This window comes from Leucoraja erinacea, chromosome 10 (genome assembly GCF_028641065.1).
Source record: "Leucoraja erinacea ecotype New England chromosome 10, Leri_hhj_1, whole genome shotgun sequence".
NCBI lineage: Eukaryota > Metazoa > Chordata > Chondrichthyes > Rajiformes > Rajidae > Leucoraja > Leucoraja erinaceus.
The window spans coordinates 16,148,868-16,162,687 of NC_073386.1; the positions used below are offsets into that span (position 1 = coordinate 16,148,868).

The window sequence follows — 13,820 nt, forward strand, 5'->3', positions numbered from 1 at the left end:
GCAGGGAAGAAATGGGTGCAAGACTCCATGTACCCCACCTGGACTCCCACCTCCAAAGAGGGGGGGGGTGTAGAAGGGAGGGTGTGGGGAAGATAACGGAGGATTTGTTGGAGGTTACCTAAAATTGGAGAATTTAATGTTCATACTGTTGGGTTGGATGCTAGCCAAGCGGAATATGAGAACCTGGCCCTCCAATAGGGTTTGTAGGACCAGAGGGCACAGCCTCGGAATAAAAGGACGTTTTAAAGGCATTTAAAAATGCGATGAGGAAGGATTTCTTCGGAGGGTGATGAATTTGTTGCTACAGACAGGTGTGGAGGCCAAGATATTGAGTATTTTTAAAGCTGAGACCGATTCTTGTGTAATAAGCTGTCAAAGGTTACGGGGGGGGGGGGGGGTGGGAGGGAAAATCGAATGGCAGAGCAGACACGATGGGCCAAATGGCCTGATTCTTCTGCATCATATGATCTTATGAAGACATCTTGGATGTTCTAGAATGGAAAGCCTCATCTTGGGAGCAGGTGTGGCGAAGACAAAGGAATAGAGAGTAGGGATAGTGTCTTTGCAAGAGACAGATTGGAAGGAAACATAATCCAGATAACTGTGGGATCTGGTGGGTTTGTAGTGGACATCAATCGATAGTCTATCCCCTGTGATGGGGACCAAGAGATCAAGGGAGGTGGTGGGAAGGGAGAGAGGGAGAGGGGGTTTGAGGACAGGGTGAAAGATAGTGAAGTTAATGAAATCAACAAGTTCTGCATGGGTGTAGTGGAGAAAGTGGTGTGGGATGGTGCCAGTATATGCCTAGTACAAGGACTGTTTGTTGTAACCAACAAAAAGGCAGGCATAACTGGGGCCTATGCGAGTGCCCATGGCTACACCTTTAACTTGGAGAAAGAGAAGTTGTTGAGTGGAGGACAAGTTCCTCCAGGTGGAGCAGAGTGTTTGTAGAGGGAATTATTTGTACTCTGTAGCATTTTCCTTTTCATAAAACAAGTATACTTTTGGGCACCTCACCGGACCAATAATTTTTCACATAATGGACCATTATGTTTGTATTTGACAAGGGTTAAATTATTCAGTGTATCTCCAATGTGGGTCCTGACGTGTTTTCTCTTACAGCTAGGTTTGTAAATTTGAAGAGGTTTTTTATGCTCTGGAAACCATTAGCAGTAAAGCTCATAACATCTCATTCCTGGATGATTTAACTGTGCGTTGTTCTGTGAACTGAGTTGTGCTCAATATGACGCAAGACTGTTCGGTTTTGAGAGATGTTTTATTTCATTCCTCTGGTCCGATTAAGAGACATTGTAAAATTCTGAACCTGCGGGTAATGCATGACTCGAAGTTCCAGTTCTTATTCTGAGGTTCCGGTAAATTCTTAATGAAATTCAATTGCTTTCAAAATCCAGCCTCCATTTTGTCATCTTTCTCCTTCGAAGGCAGGAATTTCATTTTTAAATAAGTAGAGCATGAATTGTTGTCACCAAGTAGTCCCAGTGTGTAAAGCTCCCATTCATTCTTAACCCAAACCCTTGAGGTAGGCCCCACTACAGTGGCATGATCTATGATTCTCCACTAAATTGGACATATTCAGGCACTCCACGACTTGTGTAATGGTTATGTTCTGTGAACCCTTGTAAATCAGATTTTATGTAAATTAGAATTGCCACCCGCTCCCTGAAATAATGCACTGAGAGTGTTAATGGTCTCAGCGGCATCTGACTGATGCAAGGAGGCTTAAGGAGCTGTCCCACTAGGACAACCTAATTCACGAGTTTAGAAGACCCTAGACGAGTTGAAAAAAATGTCATGTGGACTCACCAAAGTAAAAGACCTCCTACGACGCCCCTCGACCCCATTCGACCCAAGTCTTTCACACCTAAGACCAACTACGACTAGCTACAAGTGGAAATGATCACATGATAAAATGATGTCATGCCAGCTTTTTTTTTTCATCGGGCCAGTTACCGACCTACGACTATCTATGACTACCATCACGGCCTACTACGACCTACCTATGAGTAAAAAAGTATCAATTTTTTCCATGCCGACTTTTTTTATTTTTTACTCGTGGACATTTTTTATCAGGCTGGAAAAAAACAGCGTGACCCACTTGAGGCCACGAGTACGCAGAGACCATTCACGAGCATGAGGAAGAGCGACCTACGACCTCGTGGCGACCATGGTGCGAGTATGAGTCGAGGGCAAACTCGGCAGACGTCGCCAATTAGGTCGTGAAAGTGAGACTGGCTTTAAACAGGATGAACATAGAAGGTTGCACAAAATGTGAGGTTATCGGTGACATGAAAATTGAGGTTTTTTTTTTAAATGTCATAAAATGTAAGAAAGAGGAGCAGGAGTTGGCCATCCAATCCTTTGAGGTAGCTCAGACATTCATCAAGATTATAGCTGGTCTTCCATCACAGCATTGTATCCCTTCACTATCCCCCATCCATTGATTTACTTCTCCACCCCCCCCCAAATACCCATAAAATCTATTGCGCTCTTTTGAATGAATTCAACAATTAAACCACCACAACCCACTGGCAGAGAATTCCATAGATTTGTCAGCGTTAGAATCAGGAGACAGATTCTAAATTATTTGGGTAGAGAAAACATATTTCTTGCATTCAGCTTGTCAAGCTCTGTCAGATCACCTCTCATTCTTCTAAACTCCAGAGCTCCCCTGATAACTGTACCTAATTGTTCTCGTAAAGTATGCCTGTCATCCCTGAAAGCAGTCTGGTGAATCTTTGATGCACTCTCAATATGGCAAGATTCTTGGATTGGGAGAGCAAAACTGTACACAATACTCCAGATGTAGCAGGAAGCAACTGCAGATGTTAGTTTACACAGAAGACGGACACTAAATGTTGGAGTAACTCAGCAGGTCGAGCAGAATCTCTGGTGAAAAGGAATAAGTGACATTTCAGGTCGATGCCTGAAGGCTGAAGAAGGGTTTTGACTCAAATGTCACATGTTACTTTTCTCCAGACCCGCTGAGTTACTCCAGCAATCTTGTAAGATCTTTCTCCCCCTGCTTTCATTTTATTTATTTCCCATTATCCTTTGTTTTTAGCAGAACTGCTCTCCTAACATTTGCCATAAACATTTCTATGTTTTTAATTAATCATTCGGGGTGCATTTACTTTTTAGATGTTCTTTCAAAATGCCTGTATTTTTTACCGGAACAATCTCTTCCCTTTATGTTATCTTGCTTTGCCATTTAGCCTGTAATTGACTTTTATTCTATTTGTGCAAGTTCCCTTCTTAAATCATTGACATTATCTTTATTTATCAAGATAAGCACTTGTAACTTTTTCTATTTTGTGTATTTTTTTCATGATTACTTTTAAATGGAGTTATGTACCAGATAGGGGATTGGTCCCTCCACTCCATTTTTCCTACTTCATTCCTCCGATCCAGACCTATTTTGTTCCTTATCACATTGAAAACTTATTTCTCAAAGACATTCTTGTGCAAACGTGTCGGTATGATGATTTTTCTCATTTAAATCAGAGTAATTGTTCTCCTAATTGTCTTTTTGCATTTTTATGTCTTTGCAATAAGCTGCTCTAACTTCTGCTTGCTCCATATAAGACTCTCAAAGGTGTAACAACTCCTTCTTTGTTCCTCAACAAGAAAATTCAATGTTAGAACCATTAGTATGTCCTCCATATAGTTTAGATAAACAGCGCGGAAAACGGCCTTCGGCCCACCAAGTCCATGCTGGCCAGCGATCCCCGCACACCAACACCACCCTACACGCACTAGGGACAATTTGCATTTATACCAAGCAATTAACCTACAAACCTGTTTGTCTTTGGAGTGTGGGGGGAAACCAAAGATCTCGGGGAAAACCCATGCAGTCACGGAGGAAACGTACAGACAGCATCCGTTGTTGGGATCAAACCTGGGTCTCTGATGCTGAAAGAGCTGTGAGGCAGCAACTCTACCACCCTGCTGCCCATTCACTTGAAAGAAAACACAATTAGGAGGAGAAATAGACCAGACAGTCCCTCGAGTCATAATAAATGGTGCACCGGATCTTGACATTAATTCCAATTTTGTATCTCGCCCTAAAACTCCCCAAATCTGCCTATTCTGTGCAGTTGAACAAGACATCTGTAATTTGTAATTATATTCTTACTCACTGTCACATCTTGCCCTTTTCACAATGACCTGAACTTTCAGCTTTCTGACTGGTGAGAGTGCATCTTTTTCTTTTTTTTTTTTCTTTGTTCCCGTATTCGAAGTTAATTCTTGGTTTTGTTTCAGAAATATTTCCATTTTAGTTCAAGGAATGTCTAATCACACACAACAGTCTGTGCCCTGGAATCAGCAAACTTATTGTTGCCACAACAGACATTGACCTACTCTTGTTTAAGGTTTCCTTTTTTATTTTTGCTACCGATTTGATCCCTGCAATTTGGGGGATCTTGGTAAAAACCAATGTTAACTAACATGTTATTATTTCCCTCTGATCTCATTGTTCCTTTCTGCAGTTTTTAACTACTGAAATAGCTTAAATGCTCCCCCGCCAATTAACTCTAAGGTAGAATGTGGCTTCAATTCTGTTTGGGTGTAACTGTGATTGCTACTTTAGGAGAGTCCTACTTTTATTTAGCTCTTGGATCTCTGCCTGGAAGTTTTCAATTACCTTTTCTATCCATGCCATGGGATTAAGCATTGACCACAACTTCTAGTTATTTTCCTTGCTCTCACTGACAGCATTTGCCTGACATGAAAGCCAAGTACCTGTTGGGAATCATTTAAAAGTGCTAAAATTATATCTCTACCCCCAACTATTGGAAGCCCTTTGACTACTAAATCTCCTGTAACTATGTAATTTGTACTTTGCTTTTCCTGTGTGCCTTATCAATCGATTCTCACATTTCGAGATGCAGTAATGGGCTCTGTCGAATTTGTTAGAGGGGAAGCAATACTTCGTAAACTGTCTTTGTTTTTGGATTACACAATCTGGTGAAAAATCCTGTGAGATGTAGCAAAAATCATTTCCTCTTGTGTTGAAAATGTATCCTAAATTCCAGAGATTCTACCCTAATTTTATGCAATTTCTCCTAGTACCATCACCACTAAGAGTTCAAGTATTCTACTTGTAAATCTGTGGTATATTTTCTCCTTAGCTAACATTACTTTTTGAACAAGTGTTGTTTGGAACTGTTTAATGTGGTCAAACCAGGGTTTTGTATATTTGTAATTACATGTGCTGGAGATTTATTGTTCTATTGCCCTTTTTCCTGCTGCTTGGCATTTGGGCATTTCAAATTGAGCTAGTCTTTGACTCTGAAAGATCTACTGCCTCGAGCAATTAAGTGTTTTCTTGCTGATGGATATATCTGTCTTTACAGGGGAGATGCTCACGTTTGAAGCTGTTGACAGCGATCCTATGTTGGGAGAAATGTTAAACGCACAATGTCCGGCAGGTCAAAAGCTGCAACTGAAGAAAGGGGCACAGGTCAGGAGTGTTTCTGAATTGGATCTCGTTAATCCAATATTTGTAATCTAATATTTTATCCTTTTTTATATTTCTCTCCTTTTTTCAGTATCATGCTGATTCCTTCCTTTGACACCGTGGTCTTGAGACTGCTTAATCAAGCATGTGATTGCAAGGTCCAGAATATCAAATGGATGTTGCTTTCTGCACTCGCTATCACAAATTTCCAGTGAGCGGGGCCCCACATCCATTGACCCATTGACCAAACACTGAGCATGCAAAGTATTTGTCTTTTACTGCGTGCTATAGAGTACCCAAAGGAAAATGGGTATGTGTAGATCTAGGTCACAGGTTGAGATGGGTGGGGGAAGAGGAGGAGGACCAGGATATAAGTTTAGTAGCAGGAGAGCGTGACACCTTGAAGCCTAGGGTCGGAGGTTGGTGATGTTAGTATCAGCTGCTAGCAGCTGTACTGGGGAATAACACAAAGTGCTGGAGTAACTCAGCGGGTCGGGTAGCATCTTGGGAGAACACGGCCAGGTGATGTTTTGGGTCAGAACATCTCTTTAGTTTCCTACTCGAAACATCACCTATCCACATTCTCCAGAAATGCTGCCTGGCCCACTGAGTTACTCCAGCATTTTGTGTTTGTTTTTTTGGTAAACCAGCATCTGCAGTTCCTTGGTGAGCACCAGTGTGAGGGATTGAATACTTTGCATAAACATAGAAACATAGAAAATAGGTGCAGGAGTAGGCCATTCGGCCCTTCGAGCCTGCACCGCCATTCAATATGATCATGGCTGATCATCCAACTCGGTATCCTGTACCTGCCTTCTCTCCATACCCCCTGGTCCCTTTAGCCACAAGAACTACATCTAACTCCCTCTTAAATATAGCCAATGAACTGGCCTCAACTACCCTCTGTGGCAGAGAATTCCAGAGATTCACCACTCTCTGTGTGAAAAAAGTTTTCCTCATCTCGGTCCTAAAAGATTTCCCCCTTATCCTTAAACTGTGACCCCTTGTTCTGGACTTCCCCAACATCGGGAACAATCTTCCTGCATCTAGCCTGTCCAACCCCTTAAGAATTTTGTAAGTTTCTATAAGATCCCCCCTCAATCTTCTAAACTCTAGCGAGTACAAAACGAGTCTATCCAGTCTTTCTTCATATGAAAGTCCTGACATCCCAGGAATCAGTCTGGTGAACCTTCTCTGTACTCCCTCTATGGCAAGAATGTCCTTCCTCAGATTAGGAGACCAAAACTGTACACAATACTCCAGGTGTGGTCTCACCAAGACCCTGTACAACTGCAGTAGAACCCCCCTGCTCCTATACTCAAATCCTTTTGCTATGAATGCTAACATACCATTCGCCTTCTTCACTGCACTAAAGATTACTACCTGAAATGAGTACCTCATGCCGGACCTGACATCCTGGGACCACCACAGACATGTCTCGTGATGAAGCAAGTTTAGCGTGTTGTGAATGTCAGTCTTTGTCTGGGCTACCTGCAGATCTCGCTGAAATATATGTCCAGGGACACTGCACTGTGCATTCTTGGGTCCTTTCACCATTAAAGTATTGCGTGCAAAGAGAGCTAGAAAATAAAATGGTGTATTTTACAACTCAGAGTTTATTTTTCTTTGCTGAAAACACAGATTTTCTCAGACAAAGATTTTGTTTAATTCGATGTCCTCGTTCAGATAGCCAGATGCATCCAGTGGACTATTTTAGATGTCAGTGTCCAAACAGGGAGACCTTAACAGGGGGGAGATGTTGTATGCAGGAATCCCCTGACCCCACACTTGTTTTGCAGGTGATGCTGACCAAAAACCTGGATGTACAACGAGGGATGGTAAATGGTGCTCGAGGTGTCGTCATTGGCTTTGAACCTGGAAACAAACGTAGGTGTTCATTTACATGCAATGAAACATGGATGTAAGGTGGCCAAATATGGGGAATTATTTCAGGAGTAGAGGAATGGGAATGTGTTTCTACCTAGCAGAATGGAGCAATAAGAATTTCATAATCGTTTGAGGGAAAAGGGGGCAAGTAGAAAAGGTGAATATTACTAAATGTTGAAAATAGGAAAGATCTGAGGATGAACATATGGTACACATTCTTGAGAATTATGAGAGATTTACTTTTGAGTAAGTTTATGATCATTTTGGATGGCTGTGGGAAAGAAGCTGTTCCTGAACCTGGATGTTGCAGATTTCAGGCTCCTGTACCTTCTACCTGATGGCAGCGGAGAGATGAGTGAGTGGCCAGGATGGTGTGGGTCCTTGATGATGCTGCCAGTCTTTTTGAGGCAGCGACTGCGATCGATCCTCTCGATGGTAGGGAGGTCGGAGCTGATGATGGACTGGGCAGTGCTTACAACTTTTTGCAGACTTTTCCGCTCCTGGACACTCAAGTTGCTGAACCAAGGCAACCGGTCAGCATGCTCGCTACTATGCACCTGTAGAAGTTCGAGAGAGTCCTCCTTGACATACTGACTCTCCGTAAGCTTCTCAGGAAGTAGAGGCGCTGATGTGTTTTCTTTATAATTGCATCAGTGTGCTGGGACCAGGAAAGATCTTCAGAAATATGCACGCCCAGGAATTTGAAGTTCTTGACCCTTTCCACCATGATATAAAAAGGGACTATGGGTCCCTATCCCACCCCTTCCAAAGTCCACAATCAGTTCCTTGGTTTTGCTGGTGTTGATAGCCAGGTTATTGTGTTGGCAGCATTTGGTCAATCGGTCGATCTCACTTCTATAGTCTGACTCGTCACCATCAGTGATACGTCCCACAACAGTGGTGTCGTCAGCGATCTTGATGATGGAGTTTGCACTATGTCCAGCTACGCAGTCATGAGTATAGAGTGAGTACAGCAGAGGGCTGAGCATTTGAAGAAATTTTATTTTAGTTCTATTGTCCTACACTTTCCTGTTCATGTTACAACAAGTGCATCATGTGCATCCTTAGACATTTTTGTTCTCCATAGTGCTGGGTGTGTTATTGTCTATTGTTGCATATAACGATCCCGTCTTGATAATTAAAATATAATTAATTGAGATTTTTTTTCATTCATTCACAGCAATGCCCCAAGTCCGTTTTATGTGTGGTGTAACAGAGACAATAAAGCCAGAACGGTGGTTGGTGAAAGCCTTGGGCGGAAACTATTTGACCAGACAGCAGCTGCCTCTGAAGCTGGCCTGGGCCATCTCCATTCACAAGAGCCAGGTATGCAATCTCATTTGATTGAGGCCATTGGCCTGAATTGTGTGTTTTTTTTTTTAAATTACTCCATTGTCTTTAAATTGATATTGAGAGGTGAAATCTTGTAATCAATCATACTTGGTAAATCTTCAGTCAATATGTGGGCACCGATCAGGCAGTTTAATTTCTATTTTACTAATTTCTGTAATGTGTTTGTATATTAATTTATTCATTTAAAATCTATTTCAACTGTCTGATTATTGTGGAGGAATCTCTTCCACAGCCTGAACCACTTCGAAGGCAAGGGTGTTGCAAATTGAGGTACTTACAGGAGTTGAGAAGAGACAGTGGAATGGGTCAGTAGAACATGGATAGGTGACATTTTGAATCAGGACCCTTCTTCAACACTTATTTGTGAATGCACCGAGAGCTAATTTGGAATTACGGAGTTTACCAAGGTCCAATGATTCAAATTTTCTCAAATCCCTTCATTTTGGTGCTGTGATAAGTTGTCATTTCAAAGGTTATAGCACGAGGCACCAACCCCTCTCCACACACAATCCCCAAAACTGAATGCAGAAGAATAGAGCAGGCATTATAGAAAATTGTAACTGCTGCTATTTGCATTCTATGGCTTTTAAAGCTCTCTGCCAAAACATTTTGACACAGACTCTGGCTCTTTTTGATAGTGTTTTCCAGCTTTGTCAGTAAAACTGGCATCTAGTGAATGGAGATATTAATAAAGAGAAAGCATTGGCTCCCTGAGATGGTACTGCTGAGAGATACAGTTACTGATAGCTACTGAATTTTGGACACTTTAGGTAAAATGGTTTGTTGTCATACCTTTTGGATTTAACATTCTGTGCCAGTATTTGAAAAATTGAGACAGGAAATGCATTTCTATTGTTGGTTTTCTGCAAGAGTAAATAAACAGATCCCAGTCTCGGTTTAGATTTTTTTTAAAGAGAAACATTTACAAATGCTTCCAAATTGCAATGACTTTGTGCAATGGTTGATATGGAAGTGTTGGCCTATTTGACATTTTCATTTTTAATATATATCTCTATTTTATGGGAATTTGCTTTACTGTGTGTGTGTGTGTGTGTCCAAAAGCTGCTATAACTGTGTCACTAACATTCTATTCTCTCCTTCCCCCTCCTATCTCAGGGTATGACATTGGACTGTGTGGAAATTTCACTAGCACGAGTCTTTGAAAGTGGTCAGGCATATGTGGCTCTTTCTCGTGCACGCAGCTTGGAAGGACTCCGAGTGATGGACTTTGACAGAAAAGTCGTCCATGCCAATCATGACGTGTTGTGCTTTTACAGCAGATTAAAAAAAGAACAGATGCTGATGCAGGTGATTGGAATGCTTTTGTTTTACTTTGGGCCTTGACTACAATCATCTGAATTAGATATTCTACTGCAGAAACCAGCAACATAGGAGAGGATACAAGGAACTGCAGATGCTATTTTTACGAAGAAAGACACAAAAAAACACCGGAGTAATCCAGGTTGTCGGGCAGTATCTCTGGAGAACATGATTAGGTGACATTTTAGGTAGGGATCATTCTTCAGAATGAATTGGTGAGGGAAGGAAGGGGGGGGGGGGGGGGTGGGGGGAGGGAGGATACTGGAAGAGAGATGGGGCAGGATAAAGCCTGGCAAGTGATAGGTTGATACAGGTGTGGGAATTTTTAATTTGCAGATGATTGGATAAAGGCCAGCGATGAAAAGACAAAAGGTGTGAGAAGGAGAAAAGGATTGAAGTGCAAATTGTGAAGCCAAATGCAGGGGGAAGGGAGAAATGGGTGCAAATCCAGGTGGGGTGCAGGGAAGAGAGGAGGGCAAGGGGCGGATTGTTTGTGGGCTAGTTACCTAAAGTTGAAGAATTCAATATTTGTATCATTACACTGTAAGCTACCCAAGTGGAATACGAGGTGCTATTCCTCACGTTTGTTTGCCGTCTCACACTGGTAAATGGAAGATGCCCAGCAGAGGTCAGAATGGGAGTTAAAATGGTTAGTAATTACGAGATCCAGTAGGCCTTGGCAGACCGGATGCAATTATTTGGCAAAATGGTCACCTAGTCTATACTTGGTCTTGTATACTAGGAGGTATATGGCCATAATATCACTATGATAATGCCCAATTTTGGCATTTTATTTGTTATAATTGTTAAATTATCACTGAAACTATATTTTTGTGAAATCCTGGCATATTTTTCCCACGCAACTAATTATTTTTAATGTCCCGGAACCACAGTTCATGATTTACACTTTAAAAAAAAAAAAAAAAAAAAAAGAGTTAATCACGACGATGAAGGCCGAACAAATTTCCACCATTGGAATCTTTAAACAACAATATCCATGCAAAGGGAGTGGGAAATGGAGCGGTTCTGTTTTAAATGGATGTTTGGTCCTTTTCCAACAAACAAGGAGATTATAATTTCCACATTTTATTATCTGTTACTAGGGTTAGTCATTATTGTTTGGCACTTGATCAAATAGATCCGCCTGAAGAATTAGATCCAAACTTTACTTTAATAATGTGCTGCCTTTGCACAATCGTCTTTCCATTTATACATTATATTTTAATAAACTACCGATGTGGATGGTTCTTTCACTTCTGTGGCTTCAATTCAAATCTACGCTGTTATGCTGTAGGATAATGAATTGTACTGTAGGATAAAGAAAATTACAATCATCCTATCCTGTCTAAAGATTACTGTGTTCAATGTGCTACAAAGGGTTGGCAAGGAATCCAGAGGGAGCCTGTTCACAGGGTCAAATTGCCTAAAGTTTAAATTGCCACAAAGCTGGCTACCATAAGAAATGTAAGAAAGTTTCCAGATGGGGATTTTGGTTCTGGGGATTAAATTGGAGGCAGCAGAGAGCAGAATTGTGATTAATGTAACTTGATTTTTCTCTTTGTGGATATTGATTACTCCTACCAGGATTGCTGTGGACTATTGTGTAATTATTCTTGGCTTAATGATTGTATTTTTGAGTTTATCAAAAGGATTTTTAGCTGATGTGTAGATCAACACACCAGTGCAGCATTATTGGAGGCTGCTAATTTTGAGGGAAAGATTAACAAAAACTTTGATCCTACTTGTTCAGGTGGTCATTAATGATCTAGTACTACCATTCAAATGGAGGAGCAGACTTTAAGACATCCAGGCTTGCATTCTGTCTCAGCAGCTAGACCCGATGATACTAACAGCAATACACACATTGCTGAATGCAAATAGCTTAAGAGTCAAGAGTTTTTTATTGTCATGTCCCAGATAGAACAATGAAATTCTTACTTGCTGCAGCACAACCGAATATGTTTGCATGGCTGGTGTTCATTGTACACAAAGCACTAAAGACCTCCTGATAACTTGGTAGTATATTAGGTCCTCTCCAATTCAGAAGCTCTTTGTCATTAGTAGAAAGAATCACGAGTTCTAGAATGAACTGTATCAACTGCAGTATTAATTCTTGCACATTTCTCAATTATTCTGCAACACAGCTACTTTTAATAAAGTCTTAATGGACATAACATTAATATGAGATTTTGCAGCAAAAAAAAAAGTAAAATATTTAACAGCAAGGCATCCTGCTTACCTAAGTAATCAGCTATGAATGCGTTTCTAGTAATTTCGTGATGTATTGAAACTGTGGCTAGTTACGTATTGTCTTCAACTGAGATGTGATGCTTTCTAGAGGATCTGCAATAACGGGAAAATAGGTTGGCCAGAACATGCCAGCCGCTTCATCATTAACTTAATGCTAATATGTATTTTATTAAATGTTCTTCATTTGTAAATTGTGTTCCAAGGACATTTAAACTCATATATTCCCCTTTGCTTTTGTTTCAGTCCTCATTGGATGGCTATTTTGAAATGGAAGATCAAGAAAACTAAAACTACAGCAGAATTTCCTGTGAAGATCTCTCCTTCATCGTTGTCGATTTTAATACTGAATTACTGTAAATTGTGTTAACTATTTAAAATAGATATTTAAAGTTATCTTGACATTTTTATATTTGTGAATTGATAATGGGATGAAACTATGGTATAACAAGAAATCAATTGTCTTGGAATTAGAAAATTTAAAACTTTTAAAATTCCAAACAATATCCTTCTTTGGGCTCTCAAATTAACTTTTAATAAATAATTTAATTAAAGTCTGTATAGTAATTAGAAATATCTTTTCACATGAAATGATAATCCTTTTACTGTCAATTTTTTTGCTCTCCCTGTTGATGGTTTGCCAGGTTATTGTTTTATAGTTTTAGAGTTAACTTTATTTGCTGCTCTGTATATTTGACCCATCACTTGATTACACTGGTTTATCCCATTGAATGGCAGTTCTGCTCCTTTGGATACAAACAGCCTTTATTACTTCCCTGCAGATAATGTCATGGAGCTTGCATTGGGATTGGACATCCTTTTTCATGGCTTAAGTTATTTAATGGTTTCAGCAGCACTGTCATTGAATACTCCGACTACTTTAAAAAAAAAAATAGTTTTCTGCAAAAAGGAATTTCATTCGATTCAAGAACTCAACTACAATAAATGAAATCAAATTAAATTAGAAAAAGACTGAAAGTGCTAAATTATGGTATCAAATGCATGTTGTAATTATATGGTATCATATGCATGTTGTATGTTTTAGTCCACCTCCAATAGAACCACATTTCATAATGGAAACACATACAAGATGTCATTGCTTGGCACTTGTTGGGCACAGATGTTGTCATCAACAATACAGAGTGCACCCACCTCCATTTGACATTATCAATTATCGCGTTTGCTCACTGCATTTCATCAAAACATCAATAATGCCTTAGTTTTGATGAAATGCAGTGAGCAAACGCAATAATTCCCGATATTTTCTATCTTTATATCTGCACGACCAACAACTTCCGCTGTTGTTTTCCCTTCAGCTCTCTCTTCTCTTTACCTTCATTTATCTTAATCTTTGGAACTCTAAAGTAGGATAACTGTGTCTCACGGTCATCCCGACTTGCACAGTTATTTACAGCGCAAAAACAATCCGTTTTCAAGGTTTTTAACAGGTTTGAAACTACGCGTTTCTAGCATTAATAACATGTACTGGAAGTGACGTTTGTACCCCAGTTGGATTTTGTGGCTCCGTGCGTGA

At 40.3% G+C, this 13,820-nt stretch overlaps 1 protein-coding gene across 2 annotated transcripts in view; it reads left to right on the plus strand.

The window, feature by feature from the left end:
- Positions 1–13,252, plus strand: part of pif1 (PIF1 5'-to-3' DNA helicase homolog (S. cerevisiae)) — a 28,493-nt gene extending 15,241 nt beyond the window's left edge. Inside the window, exons 9-13 of one of the 2 annotated variants that reach the window (XM_055641547.1) lie at positions 5,376–5,482; positions 7,279–7,366; positions 8,547–8,692; positions 9,836–10,027; positions 12,533–13,252. In XM_055641547.1, coding sequence (XP_055497522.1) covers positions 5,376–5,482; positions 7,279–7,366; positions 8,547–8,692; positions 9,836–10,027; positions 12,533–12,577 — 578 coding nt within the window. In that variant the 3' untranslated portion in view covers positions 12,578–13,252. The remainder of the gene's footprint in view (positions 1–5,375; positions 5,483–7,278; positions 7,367–8,546; positions 8,693–9,835; positions 10,028–12,532) is intronic. The other variant, XM_055641548.1, reaches the window with a different exon arrangement.
- Positions 13,253–13,820: the final 568 nt, after the last annotated feature.